The 17,084-nt window shown below is 34.9% G+C and overlaps 1 protein-coding gene across 3 annotated transcripts in view; it reads left to right on the top strand.

Moving 5' to 3' along the window:
• Positions 1-4,347: 4,347 nt before the first annotated feature.
• Positions 4,348-17,084, top strand: part of wwp2 (WW domain containing E3 ubiquitin protein ligase 2) — a 42,965-nt gene continuing 30,228 nt past the window's right edge. For all 3 annotated transcript variants that reach the window (XM_073868382.1, XM_073868381.1, XM_055192554.2), the window contains exons 1-7: positions 4,348-4,488; positions 5,167-5,251; positions 9,965-10,121; positions 10,260-10,381; positions 10,759-10,896; positions 15,792-15,870; positions 15,981-16,102. In XM_073868382.1, coding sequence (XP_073724483.1) covers positions 5,179-5,251; positions 9,965-10,121; positions 10,260-10,381; positions 10,759-10,896; positions 15,792-15,870; positions 15,981-16,102 — 691 coding nt within the window. In that variant the 5' untranslated portion in view covers positions 4,348-4,488; positions 5,167-5,178. The remainder of the gene's footprint in view (positions 4,489-5,166; positions 5,252-9,964; positions 10,122-10,259; positions 10,382-10,758; positions 10,897-15,791; positions 15,871-15,980; positions 16,103-17,084) is intronic.

Below are 17,084 nucleotides of genomic sequence, written 5' to 3'. Positions count from 1 at the left end.
AAAATACAAGCCTAACAAAAATAGTTTAAAGGTTCTTTTACATTTCTAGATGTTTCTATAAAAATCTAGTAAGATAAAAAATGTGAGTGGTGTTTGTTTTTAGTAGTAACCTTCCTGGTATCTTCATGAAGCAATTATGTGAAAGTAACCAGGTTTATGTTTTGTTTAAAGATTGCATTTATGCAGGATAGAAATGAGTGTATCACAATTTCACAAATCATAATAAACAGTAAGTCTAAGGTGTATAAATGATATAAAGTACTTTCACTGTAAAAAAATTCCGTAGAAATTTGCAGCTGGGTTTCCAGTAACTTACCGTAGATTTAAATTTATGTTATTACTGGCAACATTTTGTTCAAAGTTAAATGAACATTAAACATTTACAAGTCTTTGTCTTTATAGAATAAAACTAGAAAAACAGCATCAAGCAAAACATTCTGTGAAACAAAATCTGAAGCAAAAAAAACCAGAAAAAGTTTGATGATGATTTCTGGTTCCCAGAATTCTTTGCATGAGGCTGTTATTGTATAGTTTTATTCTGTAAAGATAAAGACTTGTTAATATTTAAAATTTATTCAAGTTTGAACAAACTCTTGCCAGTAAATAACATCAATTTAAATCTACGGTAATTTACCGGCAACCCAGCTACAATACCATTGTAATTTCTACTGATTTTTTTACAGTGTAAGTTGGTAATATTTAGCATAAATGGTAAACAGGTTTGGTTTGCCATATGCAGTAGAGGCTTGAGGTGGATGCTCAAGTCAAGGTAAACTGTCAGTACTACTAGTAGCCTACAAATGATTTAATGGGAGAAATAGAAGAGGATACACAGCAAGCAAAAACCAAGACGTTGAAATGACAGCTAGACTCAATATAGTCCGGCTATGAGTAACCCACTTCTACCCCAAATAACCTTGAATTTGGTTGCATGCCATTTTCGCCAAAATAACTTGAAGATGTATGATATTCCAACATGTATATTGTAAATTAATTATGCAGCTGGTTGCCAGTAACTTACTGTAGAAGAAATAGACTGAAAATGTTTCATGTTCATTTAACTTTGAACAAACTGTTGCCAGTAAATAACATAAATGTAAAATCTACAGTAAGTAACTGGCAGCTAGTTGCCAGTAATACCCAGTAATACTGTAATTTCTACAGAAATGTTTTACAGTGTAAGCAAAGTCAACAGGTTTTCAAGGTGTTTTCTTTCTTTCATCGTTTGCATGTTCTAAAAGTATGCACATCGATTCTTGGGCTATCCTTAGACATCTATTAGACTTTCACTGGCGGCCCAAATTTAGCCAAAATTGCTTGCTAGGTGGGTGAAATGATGCTGGAAGATGCTATTATTTCTGCCTCCCACCACTTGAGGGTTCCCTTGCCTGAATTAATTTCACACACCTGTTACTCATTTTGGACTTGTGTACTAGCTTAAACAAAACCTTTTGGGGCAGACATTTTGTTAGGTTTTTACCAGAGAGACATAAGGTGCTGGGCTATCTTTGCTAACAATCCGCAGCAGTTCCCTATCCCTCACCTCATACGTTACTCCTCTTCTTACATTCACAGTGCCATTTATTAAATTTGTGCATTTGGCAGACTTTTTCCAAAATAATTTACAGTCCATTAAAGCCATGCATGTTATTACTAGATTTGAGGATCAAACCTATGACCTTTTGCACTATAAGAACAATGCCGTTTACCACACCAAGTACTATAATTCACATATTGTTCTCCCTAATATGTTTGATGAATCTTCAAGTTGGTGACTTTAAACATCAGTTCATCACATCATCGTTGGCCCAACTTTGCTGGTATTGAACCCCAGTATCTCAGTATTGCAACCAGGGAAAATAAAAGACTTGTATAAAGTTAACTTGTGGCGGACGTATACCTCATTTGGCTCCAAAGAGATTTATCCCTTAATGGTATGATTTTATAATCCAAAGTGGAAGGAATATCAAGATCTGTTTATTGCTTTAGATATTGTACACAGGGAATAGACTTATTATTAGAATTGTCTGCACTTTATAGTTTTAAAGAATACATTCAAGGTTAATGGATTAACTAAATTCAAGAAAGAAAAGGACCACATGTTGTATACATTTTCACAGCATGATATGATGTGTATTTTTCGTTGAGATGTGGTTATAAAATGTATAAACTGTCCATGAAATTAGATTTAGACATTTCCATATTGGCCTGGATGCTGGTGTTTTAAAAATGTTTGCCCAAAATAAATATATTATTTAAAATAATAAATGTATTTAATATAAAAACATTTCTTCTGTAAAAGCATGAAAATGGTATTGTGTTTGTTATAGCATTGTTTAAATTCTGTAATTTATTTAGTTCGAGAAAATACTTGGATATTTTGAGGGTTGCCAGTTAGACCAAAACAGTATGTGGTTGTGTTTGACACCATACATGTACCTCAACTCAACAGGTTATACATTTTTTACGTGACATGCATATTTTGGTGTCTGGGGGCATTATTATATATTATAAAACTAGCCTGATAGATTTATGACATGTGTCACTTTATTATAAAACCTAGTTTAGCTACATTTTCAGTCATTTTTGGTTACATTTATTTTTTTGTATCTCAAACTGGCAGGCAACTGTCAGAGAGCTGTTAAAAATATGTTTAAATTATTAGACATTAAAAATAAGGTTTATTAGTATACTTATAAAGCATAATTTAAAATTTTTAAACCTTTGAACAAATTTCACGAATATCATAGTTGTTGGAATGATTTGAAAAATCTTGTCCACCAATTTGGATGTTCTCAAATGTCAAGTTACAACTGCAATCATGGGCATTTTATTAGGAAGTTATAAGTATAAATAGTAAACATGAGATCACATCATCAAATAAACCCAAGGTGGTCTTTATGGCTGAATGAAAAGTTTGTAGATTTTTCTCAAATACTGAAAAATAATGTTACTTTATCAAATATATTTTAAATGTATTTAAAAAGTATATTTATAAATTTGCATCCAAGCAGAAGAATGTACATTCAATGCAAAGGAGATGGTGCCGCCAAAAAGTCAAAGGGTGCAATAGCTATGAATCAATTTATTCTCAAATGTTAGTTTTATGGTCAAGTTGTTCTACACTTTTTTCAGGATTATTATTTTAAATGCCACTATTAAATAAACAAACAATAATCATGGCACATGGAGCACATTAAAAGATATCTGGCAAATAGACAATGAGTGGTTGTACCACCTGACAATTTTTAAAATAGATTTGTCAAAAATGTTGCAAAACAATGCAAATACATTAAAAACTTTTCGAACACTTTGTTCCTGTAATATGCATTACATACATTCTTAAAAGAGTTTTTTAAAATATGTTTTAAGGAACTTGTTTTGTGATTTATCTGTATGTTAATGACAGCTTGTTTATGACATTATTTAAAACCCTTGTTCTAACAAACATATATTATTATTGATGATCAATATATTGAAAAATATAAACTAAAATAAAGCTTGGCAAATCTGTAAAAAACTTCCTTAAACAAATAAATTAAAAGGTAACATTTAAAATTTTGCATGGTATATATCCAGCTAAAAGTGTGTTAGAGAGATTTCATTCATTAATTTAATTATTCATGTTTTTTGTTCAACTAAAAAAAAGTCTAATGTCCACTTATTTTGTAATTGTGTATACAGCAAGATTTTTGGGGCGGATATGGAAAACAGACACTACATTAAAGAATGATTTTGACATAATGTATTATTCCAATAAGAGTATTCATTAACTTTTTTTTTTTGAAAAATTCTGTAGCCTATACATAAGAACTTTTAGATCCAAGCCAAATTCCAAAAACTATTTTCCATAAAAACTATTTATGATTAATAGATTAGAATATTCTGGCATATAGTTTTATGTATGTTTCTGTATAATGCTATGTTTTTGTTATATAATTTTTTTTAAACTAATGCCTATTATATTTGGGATGCTTAACATCTGGACCTGTCTAAAACTCACAATATTGCGGTGTGAAATGTGTTTTGACTGAAAATTACATTTGCGATGATCCACAAGCGCAAGATCTTGCTGTTATACTGAGCCAATTCTTGATGATAAGGCACTCGAATTATTGACATAAGAAAACAAATTTTAGTCTATTCGTGACCAACAATATTACATTTCCTCAATATGTTTGTCTTTGTCTCCACAAGAAGGTTTGATGTACATCAGTAGCCGCAAAATAACAATCGTTCATAAAAATCAAAGCAAAAAATAACAGTGTATTTGACTACAGCTCCCAAATATTAACCTTTGCCTAAGTCCAACAAAAAAGTAATAAAAACCTAATGTGAAACAAACAAAAAAAAAACGCGTGCTTGTTGTTTCATGGCCCGTCTGAGCACCCGTGATTCATTGCGGCGCGTGTGTCCGCAAGTCACGTGACCGTGACATTAAAGCGGAAATGACAGTTAGCTTTTTACGGACTCACGGCAGATAAAAAGGTGAGAATTAAAACATTTCGGCGATATGTACACATAACCGCTCATTTTACATGATGTTAATCTACGTGGCATTTAACTGTTCTTATTATCTGACGGTTTTGTCTTTATTGTGGCTTTTATGAGCCCGTGAATGTCCGGCTAGCGTCTCAGACATTGTGCGACATTAAACCTAACATTTTATAAGACCATTCAAGCCTAATACAGTGAGAAATCACCTCAGTGGATCAACATGAGTCTTTTCAGATGTTTAACTCTAATGTCATGAGGAAATAAGAGGTTTTAATGAGCCAAGCCTGCCGTAAACTGCTTTCAGTTCGTTTGTTTACATGATTCCTATTTGGCTATTTGACTTTCAGTATCATCAATGTCTGATTGACGTGTGTATTTCTGATCTTGACTGGTTTATGTTTCACTATGATATAGTTACATAAAGCATATATTGATCCTTTATTTGTGTCACTTTAAACAATCATTTTTAATCTTAAATAGATGATCTGTTTGTATAAACATTATAATCACGTAATAACTGTAGTGTATGTTCAGATGTAAGATCGCTATGTTGTTATTGGTAGGTCAAGCTGTATGTACGCACTGTCTATTCGTCTCTCTCACAATAATAGAGATTTTCTAGTAACTAAATATTAACATCGAATGGTCATAACTGTGTGTTTGTTTCAGGGCTGTGATGTGATGATGGCAGCTGCCAGTGTGTCTCCGTCTGTTTGCGTTCAAACCACAGAGAAATCTCAGTTAACCTTGAAAGGTAAGAATCACAGCCACTTGTCATTTATTTACATTAAAACAGCATCACTGTCTAAACAAAATGAGGACCATTTTTATATTTGGTGCTTGGGTCAATAACAATTTTCTTTTGAAAAATCTTTTAAAAATCATTGTACACCTTTTTTTGAGTCAGGAACAATGTGTTTAAAAAGTTTTGTTTATTGAACAACATTGCAGTAATATTTTTGACAGTCCCAGTAAAAAAGTGTCTGATGGTAGGTACAACAAATCATTGTCTATTTTCCAGATAAATGTGTCATGCTGATTTAGGGCTGGACAATAATTCAATACCAATATATTTCGCGGTATATATTTTTTCATTAATGGTGATATGGTTTCTAAACACATTTCCGATATTTCGATATACAATACAGCGTCCCATAGCCATTCGCATGTCACATCTAAAAACGTGGCATGTTTCATAGCCAAGCAACCATGAGCCGTTCGCAACCATGAGCCGTGCGCAACCATGAGCCGTGCTCTTAGGGACGGCAAGGAAAACGGAGTGCTTTCCTGATCGTATTGAAATCGCTCATCTGTACCTCGCGTCAAATCATATCATTGTTACTGTGCCATAATCTGGATTGCCCAGAGAAGAGCAGTCACTCAGAAGTACGAGAATGAGGTGCGGGGTTAGTTTGCATCAATTCACATCTTCCAATGACGCAGGAGCACACAAACTGAACTACAGATGAGAAAAATATGCTTTAGGTGCTCAGGTTAGAAAAGGGGAAAGATGAGAAATTTGCAAAAGATTAAAGTATGTATGCAGCTATGACATTCGTCTTGTATATAGTGTAGTATACTAGTATCTAATATATCATTACATAGTTTGCTATGCAATTACAAATAGAGCTTTAATATGAATTCTTCTGTCCAACTATTTTATGTGACATTACATAGCCTACTTTTAGGGTCACTTTCACTGGCTATTTATTATTATTTTTCTACATATTAATATAATAGCATATTGATCAAAATTATGGAGCTTTAAAAGTCAATACTGTGATTCGTTGGTTTGAGACTTCTGCATTACAGCATTTATCACTGACTGACGTTTGGGTGCACCTTATTAATATTTCAGGTGAACCTTAAAGTCTTATGTTTATTTGACAGTGAGTTTACATACATTTATTTATTAAAATTTTATATTTATATATTTTTTAAATAGTATATTGTTTTATAGGCTTCATAGACTTTCAGAGCTTCAAAGTTTGTAGGTACAGACATCTGTATGGGCATTCTTTGCAATTTATCCCAAGGCTTTTTTGCAAACATCTATACCGTATTTGGATTTATACCGTATCGACCGAAATTTAGAAGTATACCGGTGATAGAAATTTTGGTCATATTGTCCAGCCCTATGCTGATTGTTTGTTTATTTGACACTGGCATTTTAAAAGTATAATCCTGTAAATGGTTTGAAAGTGTACAACAACTTTTTATCAAAAACTAATTTTGAGAACCATATATTTAAGAACAATATACATATATAATAATATATAATTAAATATATAATTACAGTTAGAGGCAACCTTAGCTTGCATTTATTAAAGCTTACGTAACACACGCTGTTTCTGCATTTCTGATGTTAATCTGGAGTACCTATAGAGTAGTATGACATCCTTTATGTCTCCGAAGAGTCTTTAGTTTAATTAGATTAATAAAAGAAAGATTAGCTTTACCGAATCTTTCCGTTAACGTACGAAAAAATGAAGAAGGAGGAGTTACTACAGCGGGTGGAGCAAGTACGAGTCATGCAACAATACAACACTGTTTTAACTTATAATTCACTACATGTTCGTGTCATTTATATAATATGCACGCGACTATTTCCAACATAAGACAGAAGTCTTACTTACCGCATGCAACTCGTCATGACCCGGTTGGGAAAATCCAGCGCATCAAACACACATGCAAAACTCCGCTGCTACCCCGGATAATAAACTATATCCATTGTTTTCATAAGGCTGGCTTTCTTCTCCTTACATCCGAAAACACACTTCATCTTTCGTGCCATTGTTGACTTTTGAAATTAAATTAAGCTGAGTGGCGTAATAAGATGTTTGCAAGCTCTAGCGTCTCCCGCAGATTGATGGGTGGGCGGGGTTTTCCGGGGGAAGTGCCCATATAAAGAAGTGATATGTATAGAAACCCTGAAACATCAGTTGGACCTGTAATCGAAAAAAACTTTCCGAAACTTGTACGAACCCTGGCGAAGTGCATTCGGCACAGCTATACTCTGTAACATGTCCAACTGATTTTTTGACACTTTGCCTACGTTTAGCATGACGAAACATATAACTGTGTTAATAAGTCAGAATGCTTGAAATACCATTGAACCCCGCCTTTAAAACTAAAATGAATAGCATATTAAAATTATTAGCTTAATATTTTTTTTATTTCTTAGAGGCTTTCATAGCAGTTGCACCCTTTGACTTTCTGTTTGCTCCACCTGACCTCTGCAAAATAATATTTACATTTAGCAGACTTCTTCTTGAATGCTGGTATAAGCTTTTGCCTGTGATGTATATATTTTTTAAACACAATTAGAATGTTTAATAAAATAGCATTGTTAAAGTAGCTATTTTACAGTATTTAAGAGTTATATGCAAACTTTTAATTCATCCATAAAGACCACCTGGGGTTCACTTGATGATGTTTTTTACTGTTTATACTTGTTAAGTTCTTAATAAAATGCCTGTGATTGTGGTTTTACTCCCTTAACATATGAGAAAAAAAACAATTGTTGGACAAAAGTTTTTTTTAGTTATCTTAACAACTACTGATATTTGTGAAATTTGTTTATAGGAAACATAAAGCTCAAAGCTCTTTTCGAACATAAAATATTGCCAAAATATCTTATAAAATTGTTGATAATTAAAACACAATTTTTAACAGCTGTCTTAATTAAATTAAACTTAATTTGTACAACCAGTTGTCCTGCCTGGCATTTTATAGGTTTGAGACAAAACATTTTTTATTAAAAAATACTGAAAATGTATTTCAACCTAAAAGGTTTTATATAATAAAGTGACACATGTCATAAATGTATCAAGTTATTACATAATGCCCCCGAACACAAAATGATGCATGTCATGTCATTGACCCGATCTGATTTATAGACTAATAAAGACTCATGAACTTGCAGCATCATGTTTTTTTGCAGTATGCTGTGTGTCCTGTAGAGGGTGATGTGTTATGAATAATAACTTAAATTAAAAGCTGATAGATGGACTGTGTTTTTATGTCAGGACAAAGTACTTAGGAGTGTACAAGTAAATAGTTTGGCAGAATGACACAATTGTGTGATTTCATGGGTTTATGAAGCATGGTCCCCAAATAGGATGGTTTACTTCCAGAGGGACCTCCTTACTAAAATATAAGGCCAACTACATTTTTAATGTATAAATCTTACCCTGTCTATGTAACCTATTGATTTGGATCATCAAAGTTTGATTTCAGTGATTGATTTTAATCTTTGACACAAATAATAACCAATTTTTAGTGGAAAAATTGTATTATACAGACAGCATATTTGCAAATATTAAAATAATTGGCCTTTATATTGTATTAAATAATAAATAAACAATTATTCAGCTAAAATTAACTATATAAAGTTTTAGTTATTTAAGTAATTGGTTTCTATTACATTACAAAGTAACACTTTACAATAATGTTGTGTTTGTTAACATAGTAACGCATTAGTTTACATACAATAACTAACAATGAATGATACTTCTAAGCATTTATTAATCTTAGTTCATGCTAATTTCAGCATTTACTAATCAAAAAGTTGTAACTGTTAACATCAGTTAGTGCAAAATGAACTTTAACAAACATAAATGATAAATGCTGAAAAACTACATCGTTTCTATATGTTAGCTAATACAGTTATAATGTTGCCAAATACAATCTTATTTTAAAGTGTTACCCATTACTAGTATATTTGTTTCTTTACACTATGACATGCAACCAAACATGTTATATACAGTAATATTTTTAAACGCATGACATAAACATACAATGTCCCACCAAATCAGATCAGACAATGGAACAGATTAAAAATTATTAAAGGTTTGCCATTATTGAGTCAAGGTAAAGGCAGACCACGGTACCCGTTTAGTTAGGAAAAATATTGTAAGTACACTGGATCATATCCTTCACATAACATAAGATCTTATGCTATATGCATTTTTTTAATAATATTTTAAGCCGTATAGCTTCTGCTTTATAAATCTTTTAGTAAAAATTTACCTTTCGTGATGAAATAGTTTTTTTTTATTATGGTGTGAATAGAATTTAAATAAATAAGCACTACTTTAGTACTTATCTTACTTGTGTTTTACTTAAATAAACACCAGGTCACATTTGATTGTGTTTTTGCTATCTGTCCACAGCAAGGGGGTGCTACGATCATGGAAAGAAGACAAATGCATATAGCTTAGAAGTCGGGTCTATGTTTAGGCATCTTAAGAAATACCTAAACTACATGAGACTTAACCATTCAGCTAACCCACTTTACACAAAATGTGTAATTCTATAAATTTATATAATAATATATTACATAACAAATGTGTCTTTGTTAAGGAAATGAAAAACTGTGCAATTCATTACTCTAAACGCTCTGTATAATTTTAACAGCAGAAGGCCATATGTAGGAATTTTTAAGATTTCTTTTGTGTCCCGTCAGTGGTTTCAGCAAAACCTCAGTCACCTAAGCTGCCCAGTCGTCACTCTCGTCTGAGTTCATTCGTGGAGGTGACCGCTGACGGCCTGACCAGCGAAACAAAGAAAACAGGCAAACGCACGGGACACCTCGAGTTACAGTGGAATGAAGACCTCACACTGTATGGCATCTAAGTCTTTAGCTGACTTCTCAGAAATGTTTTACTAGTATTTATTCATTAAAATATGGATAAACAAGCATGTCTGTCATGAGCATTAAAGTGTTGGTTTTGTTTAATTCTGAAAAATCTTTTATGCAGAAACGTCACTCCTCAGAGTCACTTGGACCTGAAGTTGTGGAGTTGTCACACTTTGAGGAAAGAGCTTTTGGGCAGCGCCACCATTGATTTACTGGACACCTTAAGAACGCATGATGGCAAAAGTAAGAGTTGTTTTCATATATCTATACAAAACTATTTACATGTATACACGCGTTACTTAAAAGCACCATGTTATATAAAACACCATGTAACCGTATATGTTGGAGGAAAACATGGTCAATGCTGGAGATGTCTTTCGTCCTTCTTTCATAATCTTCAGATAAAACACGATGGCCTTTAAAAAATGCATCAAAGAATGAAAACAGTGTTAATAAAACAAATCAGAGTTATATAAACTACATCAGGCATAAAATAAAGTAATGCAAACTGTTATATTTGTAGTGCAAAAGTTGCACACTGATGATATGTAAAAATGTATTTACCACCATATAAATAAAGCTCTACAGATATCTCTCTTTCTCTTTTCTTTGACTGGCAGTGGAGAACGTTCAGCTCAGTCTAGTTCTACAAACAGAGAACAAAGGCTCAGTTGTAGCAGGAGGTGAGCTCAACGTCTGTCTGGACGGCTTGGTTGTTGATCTGGGATCCTTGCCCAATGGCAACGCTGCCTCAGACAGTAAGTTCTGTTCACAGACACACATGAACACTTCATGGAAAGCACACGCAGAACACAGAAAGCATGAACAAATCCACATTCACGAGTCAGGAGAGCATTGGCTGCGACTCCACCTAATCTAAATGCAGAAAGCGAGGAGGTTGTGGTGAGCGGGGGGTGGGATAGATGGAAAGACTCTGATCTGTTCTGACCTGAGGAGGTTTAGCTCACAACAGACCTGTGTACTCTTAATGTTTGGCCCAGAGCTGACAAACAGATCCAGAGAGGTCAGTGGGTTTACTGACCACTTGCAAACCTCATCTCTTTTACATTCATCACGACCATAAAGCAATAATTCAAAGAAAAATAAGCTTAGGTGGTGGTGATATTGGTTGCTTTTTGCAAGTCGAGATCTTTCCGGTTATTTCAGATCGAGTAACATGATGCAAATCTAAACAAACAAAAAATAAAGTGTTCGCCTCTGTACAGTTCTTTTTAATATGTTTTATATTGAATAATTAATCAAATAAGTGGGTTAGGATTCATTATTAAGCATTCCCGAAAAAGGCTAAAAAAAAAACTAAAAATGACACGCATTGTACCTGCTGTGTTGATTGGATCTTACGACGGGTTACATCATTCGAATCACAAGAATTTCAGCTTTCCAAAGATATGTGACATGTTTAGCTTTTTGTGTTTTGATTTGAGTTTTCTGTCACATAATGCAGTGTCCCTCCCACGGTACACTGAAAGAGCAGATTAAATGTGAAAAACGCTAAACGGCACCTTTGTCAAAAATGAGATCATGATATTAACCGAATGCTCTCGGCATGTATTATACGTTAATTAAATCCTGTTGCTTCAAATCCGCTTAATCTCGGCCTTATTCAGAAACACTGCTTTGTTGGCAGAATCCATTATCAGAGAGTCTGATAAAAATTGCTAATTTACAAGAAAATATGTCAGATGCATTTAGATAGTTTTGCATCTGAGCTTTTCAATTATAAATGTTTATAGTTTTCTAATTCATGTCTGTTAATTTAGCAAATGCATGCTTATTCTACATTTAATGGTTTAAATGACAGAGAAGGTAAAGATAAGCAAGTGAGGTGACGGAAGAGATGGGTTTTTAGCTGATTCTTAAAGACGGCTACAGAGTCAGCAGATCTTGTCGCAACCGGCAGATCATTTCACAGATGTGGAACAGATCCAGAGAATGTGGGCGATAGGGATTTTTTTCCCTTTTTGGGATGGCACCACAAGCCGTCGCTCTGTGGCACTTTATATTGCATTATTATAGTAATGCTTAAGCTTTAGTAACACTGGTATAGTAGGTTAACTATAACAGTGTTAATGTGGCAGTGTAACATCAAAATTTATCCGATCTTGCTTGTTGTATGACTAAATATTCTAAGCAAAAAAAGTGACACCTCGCCGGGCTCTATCTTACACCCGGCGCAATGCAGCGTAATGCGCGACGCAAGTGTCTTTTGCTAGTTTCCACCCTGCGCAATTATAATTTTCATGTTAGGGCCGCGTTGTTTGAATAGCAATTGCATTTGCGCCCCCTTTTGCGCCCATGGGCAATGCGGGTTTGCTTAACACATACATGAATGCGCAGCAGCACAAAAACGCTTTTAAATATGAAAGATTAAAGGATTGAATGTAAAAGATTATTATTGAGTCTTTTGGACATAAATGAGGACCGATTGAGACGTTAGAAGGCACAAAGAGCTGCTTCACCTGTAGCCTCGTAAGTAAATAAATGCTTTGCTTTAAACAAATGCATCTGTTTTTAAATGTTTTTTTTTAAATGCTACCTCACAGATTTATCGTATATGATGACTCTGTACCTGTGGATATGGTGGGATGAGAATTTTTTTTAAGTAAGGCTTAAAAAAACTGGCGCTGTCCAAGTGCTGAACCTTGCGGGGAGCCGTTTGTAACTTTATCTACTGTTTGTTACAAATAAAGTATTTTTACAGTACAAACCTTTTCTTACATACTTGTAAATTATTTTTTGATGATCTTGGATAGCCATACATTTAAAGCAATTAAAAGCCGGCTTTTACTTTTACTTCCATGACTAAAAGAAAACGAGTTTTAAAGGTTTTAATGAAAAAAAATAACAATTTCAATACAAGTGAAAAACAACACAATTATTTAACATTAATCTTAAACTGGGGATCTTCTTCCTCCACTTTGTTTTTCAGTTTACAAAGTCCGTCATCTAAATAGGGATTAGACATAGCGCCAGCGCAACAGGCTTTTAAAGGGGATGAGAGCTGAGACTCTCATTGGTTTACTGCACATTACGCCCAAAATACTCTGATTACAATAGCACCAACCCTTTTCGACCATGCGCTCGGCGCACAAACCATTTTTCCCGTCGTTAAATTAGCAAAAGTGAATTCGGACACGCCCATTTAGACATGGCTCTGTGCGCTTTAGACAATGCGCTTAGATCGTTAAAATAGGGCCCTACTATATTATTCCCTGTGTAGTGTAGGATAATATCATAAAGTTCTAGTTTGCGTGCTAAACTGTTCACTTTAAATGCTTATATCTTCTGTATGCGAATGTTAATTCATACCAACATGCTTTTTTGCATAATTGTGTTTGACACACTAAAACGTCTTGGGTTACGTATGTAACTGTTGTTCCCTGAGAAGGGAACGAGACGCTGCGTCTCCCTTGCCATACTTCCTGCATCCCTGTACATCGTCTTTGGCAATATTTCAGATAGCGATATACTTCCTGGCTCCCGCGTCACCCTGTCTTTGTCGTTAAGCTTCACCATTGGTTGAATTTGATTTACACATTCAGATGCACTTACCCTTGAAGGCATCCCCAAATGTCACCGCAGTGACGCAGCGCGAGTTCCCTCGAAAGGGAACTGTAACAATGTATTATAAAACTAAAGGTAACACGATGTAACCTTGCTCTCACTTGAAATGTGTCCCCACATTTAGTCCTTGAATTTGAGGGTATTGGACCTGGAAAGTCCTTGAAAGGTCCTTGAATTTAAAGTCTGCCAAGGTGTGGGAACCCTGACTGTATTTGCAGTAATGTATTTTTCAACTTTTTTTGTGATCAACTGTAGTAAGTCATACATTTAGGGTTGAGTGAGGAGGTTAAATATGTTTTTCATGAATGTTTTGTGTTTATGCTTCCTATAGAGCTTGTTTAAACTTTAATGAGGTTGTTATGAACTCGACTGTGAGTGTGTTAATGCTTCCTTCCTATCTCTGTGTTATCCAGTAAATCTGTTTATGTTCCTCATTTTTGTTTTTAAGTGTTTTAAATGGTTTTGTCTCATGCACACACACACTCACACATATGCAGTATTAGCTTGCTTGATGTAAATGTTCAGTTTTGGAGAAGTGAGTCTCTTTTACCGTATGCCAGAACAATTGGCTCTGTGATCGACTCTTAAACCCGGAGAGGGCAACCACTCATAAACTGATGTGTGAATGTATGTCTCTGTGTGTTTGTGTGTGTGTGTGTGTGTGTGTGTGTGTGTGTCAAAGCCTGAAGTGTGTTCTTTCAGTGTGTCAGCTTGTATTTAACCCTCAGCAGTGGATAAAGGTTGGGGTATGTGTAATGTGAGTTGTGTTTGCGTTCTCTGTTCGCTCTGAAGGCGCTGTTGTTAGTTTAATGTTTTCCCTCATTTCCCTTGGCAGTTTTTCGGACACACACACATTACATAAGCAGGCCTTTGTATAGCACAGACCTGAGTAAAGACGCACACATTCACTAAACAGAAACTTAAATGTGTTCTTGCTTTAGTCTTAAACTCGAACATTATTATTGTAACTGCTATTTTACATTTATATTATATAAGCTTTAGGTTTGCTGCATTTGGAATGACTCTTATGAAGTTTCCAAAACAACTTACAACTGGAAAAACGCATACATGACTTGTCATAAGATGCCAAGAGAATGAATAGTTGCAGGAAATTTAATTTCAGATGCAAGGCGGGAATAATACTGAGCCCAAGTACTGAAAAAATGAAATTTGGCACGCACATCTTGGTCTCTGGCATATAGTCATGGGCAGAAGTTAACACATGGCCATGGCAGGAGGGCACATATACTTTGTTCATTTATTATATATATGAAACTTGGTACACAATTTGGTTTTCATTGACCCAAGCAACTTTTGCCCCCAACAGAAAGTTGGCCATTTTGGATTTTGTGAAAGTGCCTTCGGAGGAACTTAAATCTACCTAGTGGATTCATGTGATTGTCACCAAACTCTGTAAACGTGCCAAGACGATGCAAAATTATAAATAGATTTTTAATATCTCCATGGCAAGGCAATAAATGAAAGGGTTAAATAAAGGATAAAGGACATGTAAAGGAGTAAAATAGATCAAACTTATCGAGACAGCTGATGTAAAACTGTGACCTTACATAGTGTTGCTATGGTAACGCTTATAAGGTGCTTTCGAGGCTCTTAATATGCTGAAAATGTCCTGAAATTTGGCAAACACATTGGAGTTGTCAGCTGTTAGGTGTGAGAAACGTTGGACATGAGTACTCTGTAGTGCCAACTATTTTGACTAACGTTTTGTGGCGTACTTTTTTAATCACACACATTACAACATTTTGTGAAGTTTCTGCTTTATGTCCAAAACATTCAATGTGGTTGTACACTTTTGGACTTGATTTTATGTTGAATGTGGTTCATGTTAAGGAAACTGTATGGGGTGGTTTCCTGAACAGGGATTAGCTTAAGCCAGGACTAGGCCTTAGTTTAGTTAGGAAATCTAACTAGTTTTAACAAACATGCCTTGCTAAAAACATTACTTGTGTGCATTTTGAGGCAAAACAAAGGGTACTGATGTATTTTAAGATATGTGTTTGTAGCTGTGCATGAGTTGTGTAAATGCTGTGATTTTGTGTGTTTGCAGAGATCGTTCACTCGAGCAGATCAAGTCTGCGCAGAGCACAGAGCGATGAGACATCCAGCAGCGGCAGCCCTCGTGGAAGGTCGGCACATATTTCTCATTATAATCCTCTACTCTTACTGACAATGATTTGGTTACAGTATTTCTAAGCAGTTTTTCATGTTGTATGAATTTAGTTTGTATTGCGTTCAGATATGTAGGTCATTCTTCAGTGTCTTCTCGGGGAGGTTCTCCTGCAGACCTAAGAGGAGCGGCTCTCACTAATGGAGATCTGAATGGAGGACTTGTAGATGCTATTTGCTCAAGTAGTGCTGGTGAGATGCATACCCACTATCAAATACAACTTACTGTGCTAAGATTATACAGTGAAGGGGGTCGCAAACCGGACGCGCAGCGCTACGCCGTTCTAAAACAATCAGACACATTGTTTTCTATGAGTATATGCACACCAGTGCCGACAGGTGGCGCCTGTCCGCGGCGCCCAGCTTTGACTCAGGAAGTTGCTCCCAAATCGTAAGCGATTAACATTGGTTGCTAACGTATAGACGGTTTCATCAGATGCACGTGCGCTGACGCGATACACGTCTGAATCCAAACCTTACTTCCAGTTTTTTTAGTGGTCTGACTAGTTGCTAAACTGATCTCTTGGACAAATGCCTCGTCGAAAATAACAAATGTTTTGGTTTCCTAATGTGTTGTTTTATGCTTGTTATATAAATAAACTACATTTAAAGAACTTTGTTGTTATTTATTCTTAGCGGAGTTTACCGGAAGTTACGTGCGGACCACGACAGCCGCTTGTTTATGTTGTTACTGCTGAAACGTCTATATTTTGCATTTTGAAGTAGACGCTATCTGACTAAGCTCGCGCTATTTAATGTGTACGAAACCTCCGAGTTGTCCTAGACGCGACGCGGCGCTGAGCGTCAGGTGTGCGACCCCCTTTACACTCAAATCATGTTGTTCCAAACGTGACACTTAAAATATGTGGATGTCCACGATTTTATAGAATAAAATATCAAACTTTGTGTCGATTATTTTTCGAAATAATGTATGTGAAAACTCAATGCGTCTATTTCACGAAGCATCTGGACACTTTCTGGTTGTCAAATGTTAGTGCATGATGTCCAATGTTAATGAAAAGGGCGGCCAGAGAATTTTAATTACATTTTAAATGTAATTGCTTTATTTCATTTAATACACCAAATGTAATAAAGAGGGGCCAATAGGCGTGATGGGGCCATACGATTATTAGAAAAAAATTAACACGTATTCTTTTATATTTTAATTACAACA

This window comes from Misgurnus anguillicaudatus, chromosome 6, assembly GCF_027580225.2.
Source record: "Misgurnus anguillicaudatus chromosome 6, ASM2758022v2, whole genome shotgun sequence".
In the NCBI taxonomy this organism is placed as follows: Eukaryota; Metazoa; Chordata; class Actinopteri; order Cypriniformes; family Cobitidae; genus Misgurnus; species Misgurnus anguillicaudatus.
Note: the sequence above shows the minus strand (reverse complement) of the source record. Positions and strands in the feature narration are given on the sequence as shown.